General features: G+C 43.2%; 1 protein-coding gene across 2 annotated transcripts; it reads left to right on the top strand.

Moving 5' to 3' along the window:
• Positions 1-3569: 3569 nt before the first annotated feature.
• Positions 3570-11196, top strand: TENT5A (terminal nucleotidyltransferase 5A). 2 transcript variants are annotated; one of them, XM_004044331.4, is made up of 3 exons: positions 3570-4545; positions 4724-5342; positions 6452-11196. In XM_004044331.4, exons 1-3 carry the CDS (start codon positions 4526-4528, stop codon positions 7226-7228), a joined length of 1416 nt encoding a protein of 471 aa, XP_004044379.2. In that variant the 5' UTR covers positions 3570-4525; the 3' UTR covers positions 7229-11196. The 2 variants fall into 2 exon arrangements, with proteins under 2 accessions (XP_004044379.2, XP_004044377.2); XM_004044329.5 differs by having other exon boundaries at positions 4227-4490.
• The last annotated feature ends 2879 nt before the right edge of the window (positions 11197-14075 follow it).

The following is a 14075-nucleotide window of genomic DNA, read 5'->3' as shown; positions in this document are numbered from 1 at the left end:
TAAGGTGCTAGCTTGCTAGCTCTCTGCTGCCACAGAGGTCATTCGTGGCTGCTGGGGAAGAAGTGGCCATCTGCTTCGTCAGGTCATTGTGCATTCTGGCCCTCAGCAGTTGTTTCAGGATAAAATCACTTGGTCTCCAAAGTTATGCCCAACCTGAATGTCCAGAACTTGGAAAGAAAGAAGAATCAGAGTGCAGTTCCAGCTCAAGTTTAAGTCTAGGAGGAATATGACAAGACTGGGGACAAGCCAACTCACAGAATGTAAGGAACTGACGTGCATGGGTCTGAACCAAGGCTCTGTGATTTCTCTAAGTTACTTAACCTTCTTATGCCCTATCTTTCCTATGGAGATATAATGTGTACAGCTCTGGTTTTTAGAGAAAGTTTAGAAAAAATAATGTATATAAAATATTTAGCAGAGTTTCTGGGATATAATAACAAACTCAATAATAATAACTATCATTAAGGCCGAAGCTGAACATCTTATTTTGCTAAGTCCAGATTGATTGTTACTGTAACTTTAAAAATAAGATGAACTAATTATAAGTGTTTCTTTCTCAAAATTCTGTGCAAAGCTTTCCTTTAAAACTTTCAGGATAAGGACTTTTTTTCTGCTCGCTTAGAAAGCAGTTTAAATTTAGGCCGTCCGTATTTCAGTTTTGTGGTGGTCTTAACTTTATCAACTAAGAGCTTCATATTGCCACATGTCTTTTTTTTTTCCTTTTAAGTGGGAGAAAGTAAATAATTTATCAAATAGGTTCAGAAGCTAAAGCCTGGGGGAAAAATTTAGCAACTTTGCATCTAAATTTAATCTAAGAGTAACTGTGTTGAGGAATATCTTAGTTGTTAATGTATTTGGAAAGTATAGGCGTTCTCATTTCATAATTATTTTGGTTATTTGGAAAAAAATGGTTTCAATAGCAGAATATGCAATTTTATTTAACGATGGATATTTTTTCCTAGAATGTAAATATTATTTCAGTTTGAAGACAGGAAAAAGTGGGACAGTGAACAACATATGCTTTCATTCAACAATATGTAATGATTGGTCACTATGTATCAGGCACATATTAATCCAGTCAAAGATTAAATTGCCCACAAAGGCATTGCCAAAAGTAAGATATCCCAGATGTCCCAATGCAGGAGGCAGTAGGGTCTGGATTATGGTTGGGAAAGGGGGAATGTTTTGTTAAAGGTTTAAGGAAGTGTCAGCCACAAAGCATTGGATGCTTGGGGGAGAGGCGGTCTTGGCACACTGCTGCTGGGATTATCTTCTTCTCCCCAGCACAGCATATAGCACATAAGCAGGCCCTGCAAGTCCAGCTTCATGCTGTGCTTCCACCTCTCAGTTGTGCCCTCCATTTCTGGGAATGGCCATGGGATCAGCCTTTGCTTGGGGGAGGGTCCCCACTTAGAGAACTGGACTATGGTGGCTGTTCTCAGTGCAGCGCAAAGTGTGGCTGGGCCCTTGTGTCAGGATCACCATGACAGCTTGTCAAAATGCAGATTCCTTTAGTGCTACAGAACGAAATCCTGGGTATGCATAGGCAGGTGTCCATCAGCTCTAAGAGTCTTCTTTATTTTCAGTTTTTGGAGCAAGGGTAAAAATAAAGTACAAAATAATTGTAGTAGAGCTAAACACACACACACGCACACACCCTTGGTTTTTAAAGTACAGCGTGTCTAATATACGATCTATTACTTTGGCTTTGTTTTAAGAAGGGGCAGAATTCATACCAGCCTTTGAAAGAAACATTTTTAACAGGTCTTTTTTCTTTTCTTTTTCTTTTCTCTTCTCTTTTCTTCTTTACTCTTCTCTTCCCCCCCTTTTCTTTTCTTTTTCCCTTCCCTTCCCCTCCCTTCCTCCATTTTCTTTTCTTCTTCCCCCCTCCCCTCCCCTCCCCATCGTTCCTTCTTCCTTAAATCATTGCTATTTGTGCTTGTCTTGTTTTCCAATAAGAAGGTACTGATAAGCTACAGACCACTCGTTACCCCGTAATGACCACTAAACAGCATTCACAGCCAAATGGGTTGGGTTAAAGGCCTGACCCCACAACTTATTAGTTGTGGAACTTGGGAATGTTTCTTAACTTCTTGGATTCCTCTGTTTCTAGATCCCTAGGAGATGGAAATACCTTCTTCTTGAAGATTAAATTAGGTATTATGTTAAGGAGCTAAACAGGTTATAGCCCAGACGTGTTCAATAAGTTCCTGGTACTCATAAACCTTATCTCAAGGCACTCAATCTCATTTATTAATCACGGGAGTGTACATATCCTTTCTCAAACATTCTCCAACTCCATACGCTTCCCTTTGTAGATAACGCTCTTCTCCTCTTTCCCCGACTACTGAAGGAACATCCATTCTTTCAAGATCCAGTCCAAATGACACCTTCTCGGGTGTCTCTCCGTTTCCTATGTCGTTAGCCCGCCACGCGATTGCGTCAGAATATACTTCTCTCATAATACATATGCAACTGAACCATAATTATGCACCTAGGTGCTATGCCCTCTAGATTACGTGAAATGTAGTCATTCTTAAATCTTCAGCACTTAGCCTGTTGCCTGGCACGTAACAGGTCACTAAATGCTCTCTCTATACACATGCTCACACAAGAATATGCATATGTATATATATGTATAAAATGCCTGGTTAAGATAGATTCATGCGCCGACGGCTGGTCAGAGGAACACATGGGTGTGCTCTGAAGGAAGCGATGGCCCTATGCGGACAGGGTAGTTGTCCTGGAGTCCCCAGGCGCACCTCAGTGCTTAGGCGCAGCGCTGAGGGGATGGCCTCTGCCACAGAGCCAGTCGGATTTCTCCATTTTGGGACGCAGCTCGGCAGGGCACCGGCAGGGGGCGGCGTTGTCACGCAGCTGGATGCTCCACGGGTGACACCCCCGCACCCTACCCCTCACCCCCGAGCCGCGCAGCTTGGGTGACTAGGCCGGGGCTCCCCCAGTTAGGAGGTGCGGGCTGTTTTTCCTCCCAGTCTGGGCGGGCAGGGCTGAGCAAGGTTTGGGGAGTATTCTGTGACCCTGGCATTCTCCCCTCTGCCCCACCTCAGCCCCCGGCAGCGTCTAGGCGCTGGGAAAGCTGCTCCGGGTTAGTTGATGGGGGCAGCGAGCTGCCGAAGAGACGGCCACAGCTTTCTAGCAAAGAGTGGTGGTGGCGCAAGTGAGCGTGGGTAGAATTAGCTCTGCCGAAGTCACCGAAGCTGGAGGAGAGAATTCATTTTATTCTTGAAACTCCTACTTTTACGTCTCGTGGAAAACCAAATCGTATTCCACTGACTCTAGGATGCACTTAAAATGGCCAAACCTTAGGGGGCCGCGAGGAACGCGCTTCGCCGCCTCCAATTTTGTCAGAGAACTCGCAGCAAAGGCACGAGACACCTAGCGGCCCTTTCCCTGGACTCCGGGGCAGCACGCACTCCCCGGGCGCGCTCTCTGCGCCCACTCGGCCCGCCCAGTCCTCGGCCATTGGCTGCTCGCCCGCGTCTGCTCCGTGACGCGCCCTGGCCCCCGCGAAGTACTGGCCCCTTGGAGCCACTCGTGCGCAGCAGCCGCGCACGCCCGAGGCCCGTGGTGCCGCCCCCGCGCCTTCTCGGGCTCGCCCAGAGCTCCCTGGCGCGCTTCACGAGGTTTCGAGAATCGAAACCCAGTTATCAACAAGCCCTTCCCACTCACGCGCCGTGACTGATTTGCGTGCAAGAGTGGACTCATGAGTCCACACTTGGATCGGGTTTATCAATGGAGTAAATGGTCTAGCTAGACACCAAGGTTTAAAAGAGCGGTCGTGAGGAACCTCCGGAGCCCAACCGTGATGATCTAAAGACAGGCTGTGTCCTCGAGAATTTTGGGAAGTTTCTGCAGTTGCAGGATTTTAGTCGTGATCTGGTTTTGATGACCACTTATGATTCCTGGGGCATTTAAAGTGTCTCCTCCTGGGGAAAATGAAAAGAGATTTGTGGGAAGGGGCGTACATAAATTAAATGTATGTATAAATACACGCATCTACGGGCGCACACAGTATCCGCACATACGGCCCAGTACCTCACGCTCACCGGCCGTCCTCCCGCACTAACTGCTGGGCTAGTCAGCTGCGTGCCCTGCAGGCGGGGGAGGGCAGAGGGGGCGGCGCCCTATGCAGATGAGGAGGGTGTGGCGAGCGTGCCGCTCCGGGTCCCGGAAGCGCAGAGAAGCCCGGTATAAAAAAAGTACTGAAGACATTTTCCCCGCACAACTGCTAAAGCTCCAGAGACACGAGCGTGTGTGGCAGCAAGAGCCGCCAGTTCGGGACCATCGCAGCTGGGGTGGCAGCGGCGCGGGAGGGGTCGCGGGGAGGGAGTGGTGAGCGCAAGCGGCAGGGGTCTGGGAAAGACGAAGTCGCTAGTTGCTGTCGGAGCGCGCTCGCAGCTCCTGAAGTGTTGCCGCCTCTCGGTTTCTCTCTCGCTCGCTGCGCTCCTAGAAGGGGCGGCCGCCTCCAGGTGACACAGACGGGACTCTCGCTTGCGCTTTCCAGATGCATCAGAGATACTTTTGGTGCGGGGCTGCTCTGCGGGGCGCGGGGCGCGGCTGGGGACTGTAAGGGCCGGGGGAGGGAGTCTCCGAGGAGGCCCGGGGTCAGGGAGCTATCGGGGGAGGGGGCGCTCTTTTTCTGGCGGGCCTCTGCCCTCTGCCGCCGCGCGTCCTCACCGCGCTCCTTTCCCTTTCTTTTTAGGACTGACCAGGGCCAAGTGGCGCTCGGCGGGCACTACATGGCGGAGGGCGAAGGGTACTTCGCCATGTCTGAGGACGAGCTGGCCTGCAGCCCCTACATCCCCCTAGGCGGCGACTTCGGCGGCGGCGACTTCGGCGGCGGCGACTTCGGCGGCGGCGACTTCGGCGGCGGCGACTTCGGCGGCAGCGACTTCGGCGGCGGCGGCAGCTTCGGTGGGCATTGCTTGGACTATTGCGAAAGCCCCACGGCGCACTGCAATGTGCTGAACTGGGAGCAAGTGCAGCGGCTGGACGGCATCCTGAGCGAGACCATTCCGATTCACGGGCGCGGCAACTTCCCCACGCTCGAGCTGCAGCCGAGCCTGATCGTGAAGGTGGTGCGGCGGCGCCTGGCCGAGAAGCGCATCGGCGTCCGCGACGTGCGCCTCAACGGCTCGGCAGCCAGCCATGTCCTGCACCAGGACAGCGGCCTGGGCTACAAGGACCTGGACCTCATCTTCTGCGCCGACCTGCGCGGGGAAGGGGAGTTTCAGACTGTGAAGGACGTCGTGCTGGACTGCCTGTTGGACTTCTTACCCGAGGGGGTGAACAAAGAGAAGATCACACCACTCACGCTCAAGGTAACACCACCCGAGATGCACTTGGGTCCTGACCCAGGCTGGGCCGGGTGCGACGGGGAGCGGGCAGAGGGGCATCGGTTAAATGCCATGAATCTGTGGCCATCACGAGTTTGGGCGCGCGTTATTTCTTTGATTTTTGATTTTTTAAACCAGTAAACTGACGTGCGTGGACGGTGTTGAGTGTTTCAGTTTACTTGATGCTTTGGCGCTACAACTCTTCTCCCAGGTCCTCCTCTGCCCTCTCTTTTCTTCTTTCTCCTTGTGTTTTAACTCTTGGCTTTCCCTGTTGGAGTCTTGTCCAGAGTAGATTCTGATACTTGGCAGAATGAAATGATGTAAATAATTTTTTGAGTCATTATATTTGAGTCTAGCCTTTGGGAAAATAACAGCCTGAAGCAGAAGTGAGTCAATGAGTTTTTTATTGTACTGGAATAGGTGAATAGATTTCACAGCGGCATTCAGCTGACTACGTGTTGGTGGTTCTTCGTGCTGGTTCATATGTTAAGGGTATAGTGGCACCCCCTCCCCACCCTCCACTTTAGTTCAAGACGGGTTTTATATGATTAGTTAAAATTGTCTGAGGAGGCAGGCTCCTGGAATGTCATAATTTAGTTTATATTTGATTGTAACTGCAGGGTGCCCCTGGAGGGACACACAAGATACTGATAACATTGATTGCCGCAGGTGGAGAGGAATTGGGTGGCTTGGAACAAGGGCGAGAGGCTGACTAACCTACCGCTGAATGCCCTTCCGAGTCTTTTGAATGTTGTTTGGATACTGTGTGAATATTGTGCCTATTAGACCATTTTCAAAAAGTAACACTTAAAAAGTCAGACATGACAACAAAACCTCTTACTACTGTGCTACGTCTGCCAAAAGCCTCAAACTATTACCTCTAGTCCCTTTCCCAGACAGTAAAACTACTCGTTAAAAGTATTTTTTTTTTCTATTTTCAGAAGACCGTTTAAGCCTGTAGGTAGTGTTTGGCTGAAACTTGACAAAACAAAAGGGAAAGAGCAAAATAATTCTCAGCTGTGAAGAGGATGTATTTATTTATTTATTTATTATTTTCTAGGTTTGCTCATTTTGTTTTATCTTTTAAATTGTAGGAAGCTTATGTGCAGAAAATGGTTAAAGTGTGCAATGACTCTGACCGATGGAGTCTTATATCCCTGTCAAACAACAGTGGCAAAAATGTGGAACTGAAATTTGTGGATTCCCTCCGGAGGCAGTTTGAATTCAGTGTAGATTCTTTTCAAATCAAATTAGACTCTCTTCTGCTCTTTTATGAATGTTCAGAGAACCCAATGACTGAGACATTTCACCCCACAATAATCGGGGAGAGCGTCTATGGCGATTTCCAGGAAGCCTTTGATCACCTTTGTAACAAGATCATTGCCACCAGGAACCCAGAGGAAATCCGAGGGGGAGGCCTGCTTAAGTACTGCAACCTCTTGGTGAGGGGCTTTAGGCCCGCCTCTGATGAAATCAAGACCCTTCAAAGGTATATGTGTTCCAGGTTTTTCATCGACTTCTCAGACATTGGAGAGCAGCAGAGAAAACTGGAGTCCTATTTGCAGAACCACTTTGTGGGATTGGAAGACCGCAAGTATGAGTATCTCATGACCCTTCATGGAGTGGTAAATGAGAGCACAGTGTGCCTGATGGGACATGAAAGAAGACAGACTTTAAACCTTATCACCATGCTGGCTATCCGGGTGTTAGCTGACCAAAATGTCATTCCTAATGTGGCTAATGTCACTTGCTATTACCAGCCAGCCCCCTATGTAGCAGATGCCAACTTTAGCAATTACTACATTGCACAGGTTCAGCCAGTATTCACGTGCCAGCAACAGACCTACTCCACTTGGCTACCCTGCAATTAAGAATCATTTAAAAATGTCCTGTGGGGAAGCCATTTCAGACAAGACAGGAGAGAAAAAAAAAAAAGAAAAAAAAAAAAGAGTGATCCAGCCCTTATTAGGGATGTGTTTTGTGCAATGATGATATGCTCCTGGTTTTAAGTTTGGCAAAGCTTATGTATCTTTTAATAGATGTGGGAGCATGATCTCGAAAGGATCCTTTTCCCTTCTCTTATTCTCCTACCCAATTGGATTCTATCCTGCAAAAAAAGAGAGACCTGTCATTAAAAGCAACCAGGTTCTCCTGATATAACAAGAGAAGAAATGTGTGATGACAATATGGGTTTGCTGTATCTGCTCCCATAGCTTTGCCATAGGAAAAAAAAAAAGTGGAAAGTTTCTTTTAAGATGGAATTCATAAAAGGGAAAATACAGAGGAAAAAAGGTCTCACTCCAACTTGTGAATCAGTTTAGGAGTTCAGATATGAATAGTAACAATACAGGAAAAAGGGGAACTCCAACGTTGGGATTACTGTCTGAGGCTTGTAGCAAGTGCTTTCTGTGGAATGATCTTGTTTTGCTAACAAACGGCTTGCTCCAAATGAACAGTAGTAGGTTGGTGCAGTTCTGGTAACAATCAGCAGAACTTATGATGACACAATCCATTAATTCCAGCTGCATGCATAGATCACATTTTTAAAATGTAAAAATGCAAGCAAAAACAGCTGTAACAAAGAAAGTGTGCTCAAGGACCAAAGATTTAACAGATAAAAATACCCAATTAGAAGAGATATAGTAGAATATATGAAGAGAGATTATATTTGTTACACACCAATATACATCAAAGTGCCTGTTGCCTTCTGAAAATTTGAAGTGGCAAAATTATTTTATGGTTTAATGATTATTTTATTTTATCAGGGACTGCCTCAAGAAGAAAATAACATATAAGCTTGTGAATGGTGGAGAAAATGCCCTATTTTTTCTTGCAAATACTTGTATAAAGTTAACATTTGTTGATCTGATATTATCATAGGTACATGTGTATGTGTGTATAAATTATGTGTGTGTATATATATACATTTTATATATACATTTTATATGTATATATACACAGTAGATTGACTATGATCTAGAATAATGTCTCAAATAGGAAATGTTTAAATACTGTGTGTTTTTATGTTTTCAACAGGATAACATGAGACGTGGGCATATTGCAATGATGAATTAAATCCACATCTAAAAAAATTAAATGAAGGAGGGAACCAAGTAATATGTTTCATAGGAAGAGCAGAAATTATACTGTTTTAGTGGGATTTTTTTTTCTTTTTTTTTTTTCTTTGGTGAGCCATAGAATTCCACAAATGGGAGAATATTTGTTTGGCAGAGCACTCTTTTTTATATTGAACTGCCATTTTGACAGTTTGAACCCATTTATTAAAAAAATATAATTGCATTCCTCTATGATGTTTAATCTAGTGGATCATGGATCAGTAATAGGCTACTTAAATCCCTCACTGCTAAAAAGGATTTCCGGTGATCTAAACACTACTTGCTAATGTTTAAATGAATTTTAATGAATGCATTCTGCATTTCTGGACCACTAGAATTTAGTAATGTGAAATGACCCTTTTTACAGTATATTTGCACAATTGCTTAAAATTTATATATGAGATATATATTATATATAACATTTTATAAATCATGTCAATATGAAACATCTTTGATCTGGTTGTCACACTGCATTTAAATATTTAGTACTGTACTTTAAATCGCTTTCCATTAAATCAAATCCAACTTTATTTTCTTTCTTACAAAAATACCAGTTATACCTTTGTGAAATGAACTGGCATTACTATTTCAGTTCAATAACAGCTAATCCTAAAACCACCCTTTCTCCTAGCCTGTAGTTCCTCTAGATACTGGTCTCTGAAAATGCATTTGTTAAAAACAAAACAAAACTAACACATAAGAACCTTCCCTTTGTGTTGTGAAACAACCACGTAATCTCCACAACCTTAGTGGATGACTGCTTGCTATGATAATTCCTCGAAGACCCAATTAGAAGATTTTCATCATCAGTTAAAGAGAGACCACGGGAGAAAAAAATATCCTCCTGTTGGCAGTATAATTTGTTTGTTTGTTTATCTAGGGATCCTCAGATGCTTAGTGCTAGGTTAATCCAGGTTAATCCGTCTGGACTACCTTTTGTGCATCTTTCTTTGAAGCCTTAATGGGAACCTGATGGGTTTGCTGTAGCAGCTTCCCTGTGAATTCTGTCAGAGCTGCAACAGCCCCTGCACTGCCACTCAGTTTTCTAAGGAACTCCTCCTACTACCATCTTGGCTCAGTCTCCCTCACTTAAGCCCTGGGTTTGAAAAATTAATTGCAACTTCCCAGGAAACATTGTTCAGTTTGCAGATTAAGCCTGGCACTCACCTATCAGAAACCAGAGCTCCGCCTGCTTAGTTGTTTCAAAGTTTTCTGAAAGAAAACTAGGGGAGCACTTGTGAACACAGGAGCAGCTGGTGATCTGCTTTCTTACCCTAACTCTTGACAAATGAGTCGTCTACTATTTTAGAGTCTGGAGGTCTCTGACTCTGCCATAACAATAACCTGCTGTTAATTTATAACACAGATTTTTGTTTGGAAGAGCCTTATTTGAAATACACTTTGATTTATTTTCTTAAATATTTATATTCTTTTCTTGCTTACTTCAGGGTTGGTAGCTTAGTTGGAAGTGCCAGCACCTGGCACCTATTCATATAGAACAGGCTGTACTCAAGACAACTTCCAGCATTTACTTTAAGACTTATATAATTTATTTCTATTTTGTGTGTACTATAGTCTTGTGCATATGTAGTTGAACACACAGTGAAATATATGTCTCTCTTTGTGGATGTGTGGCCTAAAAATTTGAATGTCTGGTGAGAGAGAGCCATGTGTATAGGTCAGAGGAAAGAACAGCTCCTGACTCCCTATTAGCGCCTGTGATTTGTGTCCTTTTGTGTTTATCTGGCCTAGTGTGCTGTTTCTTTAAACCAGGAAGAAGTTTTGTCTTTTGGAGGCTCTTCTCACCTGTCCAGCCTGGCATGTCAGAGAACACATAGCCTGTGACAATGCCGTTTTTAAAGGTTTACTTAATTTGCAGTAAATCCAGCTGCCTCAAGAACTCCTACACCAAGATGGACATTTCCCTTCCAGAAATGGGATCAAGTATCTGCTCACTTTGGTATTGGATGGACTAATAATGTAGCTCCAAAAATGCAAGGATGGAAGAATATGTGTAATCCAAACCAAGGAAGGAAATGAAAAGTGAACGTACTGTTTTTACCACCCCTTTCTGTTTGCTTATTGTTGGTTGCTTCACTGTGCATAAAGTTGTTTTCAATGCAGTGCTTGTTAAATAAATATTGTGAACTATTTTGTAAATGAAATGTATTATGTTGAAAGCTGTCAGTTCAAAAATAAGCTTTTTTGTTGTTGTTGAAGATGAAGTGTGTTAGATGAAACCAAAAAGCCAAAAAAAGTAATTTCATATATAGCATCTATTTGAATATAATCTTTCTTTAAAATTTCTTTTAGCATAGCATTTTCAGTGCTAAGAAAGAATCTCTATGTTACATTTTGTTAAAATAATGGCTTTCTAACAAAGCAAATGGTAAAGTACAAAGTTGGAAGATGTCAAGTTAACGAGACTTGCTGCAAAGCCTTGCAGAACGGAGGAGGCTCTGCCTGCTGGCTGTCTCTCCCTCCAACCTCTCTACAATCATGCCTGCTTTGAGGTGTTCTGTTGCAGCAAGCTGCACCTTGGGTCACTCTTTTGGAATATTTTGACTATAGGCTGCGTCACAGGCAGAAAAGGAGTTGATGGAAAATGGACTAAAAAGCTGACATGTTTGAATCAGTGCTAGAGGGAACAGATTGTGAATTTTGTTTACAGCATCCAATATTTGGATTTTTTTGTAAATAAAAAGGTTATTTTTTTCTATTGATTTGTGTTTGCTGTCTACAATGTCTGTATTGACTAAAGACCATATCCTTTGAATCCCAACCCACGTCCTTTAGAAAAGGCAGAGTGGTACATAGAGAAGAGTAGCCTTCAGCCACTTTCTGATTGAAGCACAATAAATGAAAACATCCAGCTGTCAGTCAGCCCATCTCTGACTGGCTCAGTTAGCTCCAAAAGCATCTAGCTAATAGATGCCAACAATTTTTTTTGTCTGGGTATCAATTTAGCAGTGTTAAGTGACCAGAAGTCAGAACTGTTTTCCGATATCAGTAGAGACTCATGGCTCTAGTAGGCTGTAGGGCTCTAGTAGCTCTGCGTGAGCCTTGGTCTTCCTGAGTAGCCTTAGGGCTGTGATTTCGTCAGTGGTTATATAGATTCTGTTCGAGGCTCTATAGTGTTATTCAGAGTTTTTACGTTGGGGTGAGAGGAATTGGCCAGGAATTGAAAGAGGAAGTATAGAGAAGGAAGAGCAATCAAAAGATCTAGTATGTTCTGTGTGTGTGTGTGTGTGTGTGTGTGTGTGTGTGTGTGTGTGTGTGTGTTGGGTGCAAGGAAATCACCCTTTTGTCTAGCATTTAATGTAACCTCACCTATTCAAATTGCTAGGGGGCATACATTTATGTATTAATTAAAATTTTTCTTAGTGTAATTTTGGAGATGGTCTCAATGCTAGTAGCATGAGAATTTGGTAAGCCCAGGCTACTATAGGATATACATGTGGTTGTAAAAACCACTTAAAGTCTTGATCTTGAATAGAATGCATGCTTGACACCGAGTCTATGAAAGAGCGACTCTTGGCATTGAAAACCAGCTTCCTTCCCGTATACAGTGCATCATAAAAATACAAGGTGGTTATTTGGTTTGATAATGGTATTTGTGTGTCATTTTCTTCTTCCTTTGTTGCAGCCTCTTCATTCTACAGCCAGTTCCTCATATGTCTGTGGTCACCACATAATTATTTTTAAACAATGGTTGAATAAGAGCAGTATATATTAAACTTCTCCTAGGCTTAGATATACCCTGCCATTTCTAGTTGAATTACTAGGCTGCCCCTCCTAGCTGAGCCTGGAGAGAAGTAATCCACCCTTCCTTTCCTTAGTAACCTCATTCCCTAAACTTCTAATTCCTTTAGTAAGAAAAAGAAAGAACAAAATATACCAAAAAAGAAAAATAAATTAATATCATAGTTTTTAAATATAAAGTAGAATAAGGTTTGTTAAAATCAAGTAATTCCAAAATTAAACTCTAATTTTCTTTAAAGAACCAAGTTTGAGATCAACAATATGAACACAGTATCCTTCAGTCTAATAGCAAATACATCATGTAGGACTGAGGGAGGAGAAATGATTTTAAAATGACAGCGGCTTTTACCTAGCATGACTCAGATCTTGGTTTCTAATGCCATTCTCCAATAAAAGGAACTAGAAGTTGAATCTATGTCTGGAGCAGGAAATATATAAGAGAAGCCTGAAGCATCTTGTGGTGCCTTGAGAAAGCATAAAAAAAAGATAAAAATCATAATGATGAGGGTGGCAGGGGTATGTCAAAGGGACATAGGAGCTAACTGAAAGAGCTCCAATAGCCAAAGCTGGAACAATTTAAGCAACAAAATAAATAGTAATGGATTATAACACAACGAGTAAAGTATCCATGCATTCACACTGATATAAATAAATGATTGAATGAATAAATGGAGGGAAAGAAATTTACTGTGCAGGATTCCAAATAATCAATGTAGATATTGGCCCTTCAAGGAGGTGGAGGTTAACTACCCACCTCTTAAGTGTAGGCTGTGCATAGTTACTTATGTCCAAAGATTACAGTCTGGAAAAGGGAAAAAGAAGAGTACTGTACCATTGCAAAAACCGAACAAACACTACCTCAGCCAGCTGATCAAGGCCAACATCAGTAGTGACAAGTCATGATGATAGTATGTGCCCTTGTTGTGATGTGATAAGAGTGGCACTTCACCTCTGTGGTTTTTTTCCTCAACACTCTAAAACCTGCCAAATCTTGAGAACAGCATCATCCAGAACTAAATTGTGGGGCATTCTGTAAAATACTGGACCAGTATTCCTTAAATTATTAAAACAAAGAAAGTGTGAAAACTGCCATTGCCAAGAGGAGCCTAAAGAGACATGATGACAAGTGTAATGTGGGATCCTGGTGGGGTCTGGCAACAGAAAAGAGCACTTGGTAAAATCTAAGGAAATCTGAAGCAAGCATTATTGAAATAATAATGGTTCAATATCAGCTCATTAGTTGTAACAAATGTAGTATGATGTCGACAAAAGGAGAAACTGGGTATGGGGTGTATAGGAACTTTCTATATCATCACTTCTTAAAAATAAAAGTATTCTCACCTAAAAAGTTTATTTAAAAATGAAGACTGGCCGGGCATGGTGGCTCATGCCTGTAATCCCAGCACTTTGGGAGGCTGAGGCGGGAGGATCACGAGGCCAAGAGATCGGGACCATCCTGGCCAACATGGTGAAACCTCGTCCCTACTAAAAATGCAAAAATTAGCTGGACGTGGTGGTGCATGCCCATAGTCCCAGCTACTTGGGAGGCTGAGGCAGGAGAATCGCTTGAACCCGGGAGGTGGAGGTTGCAGTGAGCCAAGATTGTACCACTGCTCTCCAGCCTGGCAACAGAGCAAGACTCCATCTCAAAAAAAAAAAAAAAAGAGAAGACTGAATAATTCTGAATAACTCTTCTCTGCTATTTCTGAGGAATGACTCCATTTGCAAAAATAATAGTGAATTTTATTTCTTAATGTCTCAGTACTTACAGTGTAAGGAGATCATATGAAGGAGTGAAAATAAAAAGTTGTGGTTTACTCAAAAGTTTTAGAGAAGCTTT

This window comes from Gorilla gorilla, chromosome 5 (genome assembly GCF_029281585.2).
Source record: "Gorilla gorilla gorilla isolate KB3781 chromosome 5, NHGRI_mGorGor1-v2.1_pri, whole genome shotgun sequence".
Lineage (NCBI taxonomy): Eukaryota > Metazoa > Chordata > Mammalia > Primates > Hominidae > Gorilla > Gorilla gorilla.
Note: the sequence above shows the minus strand (reverse complement) of the source record. Positions and strands in the feature narration are given on the sequence as shown.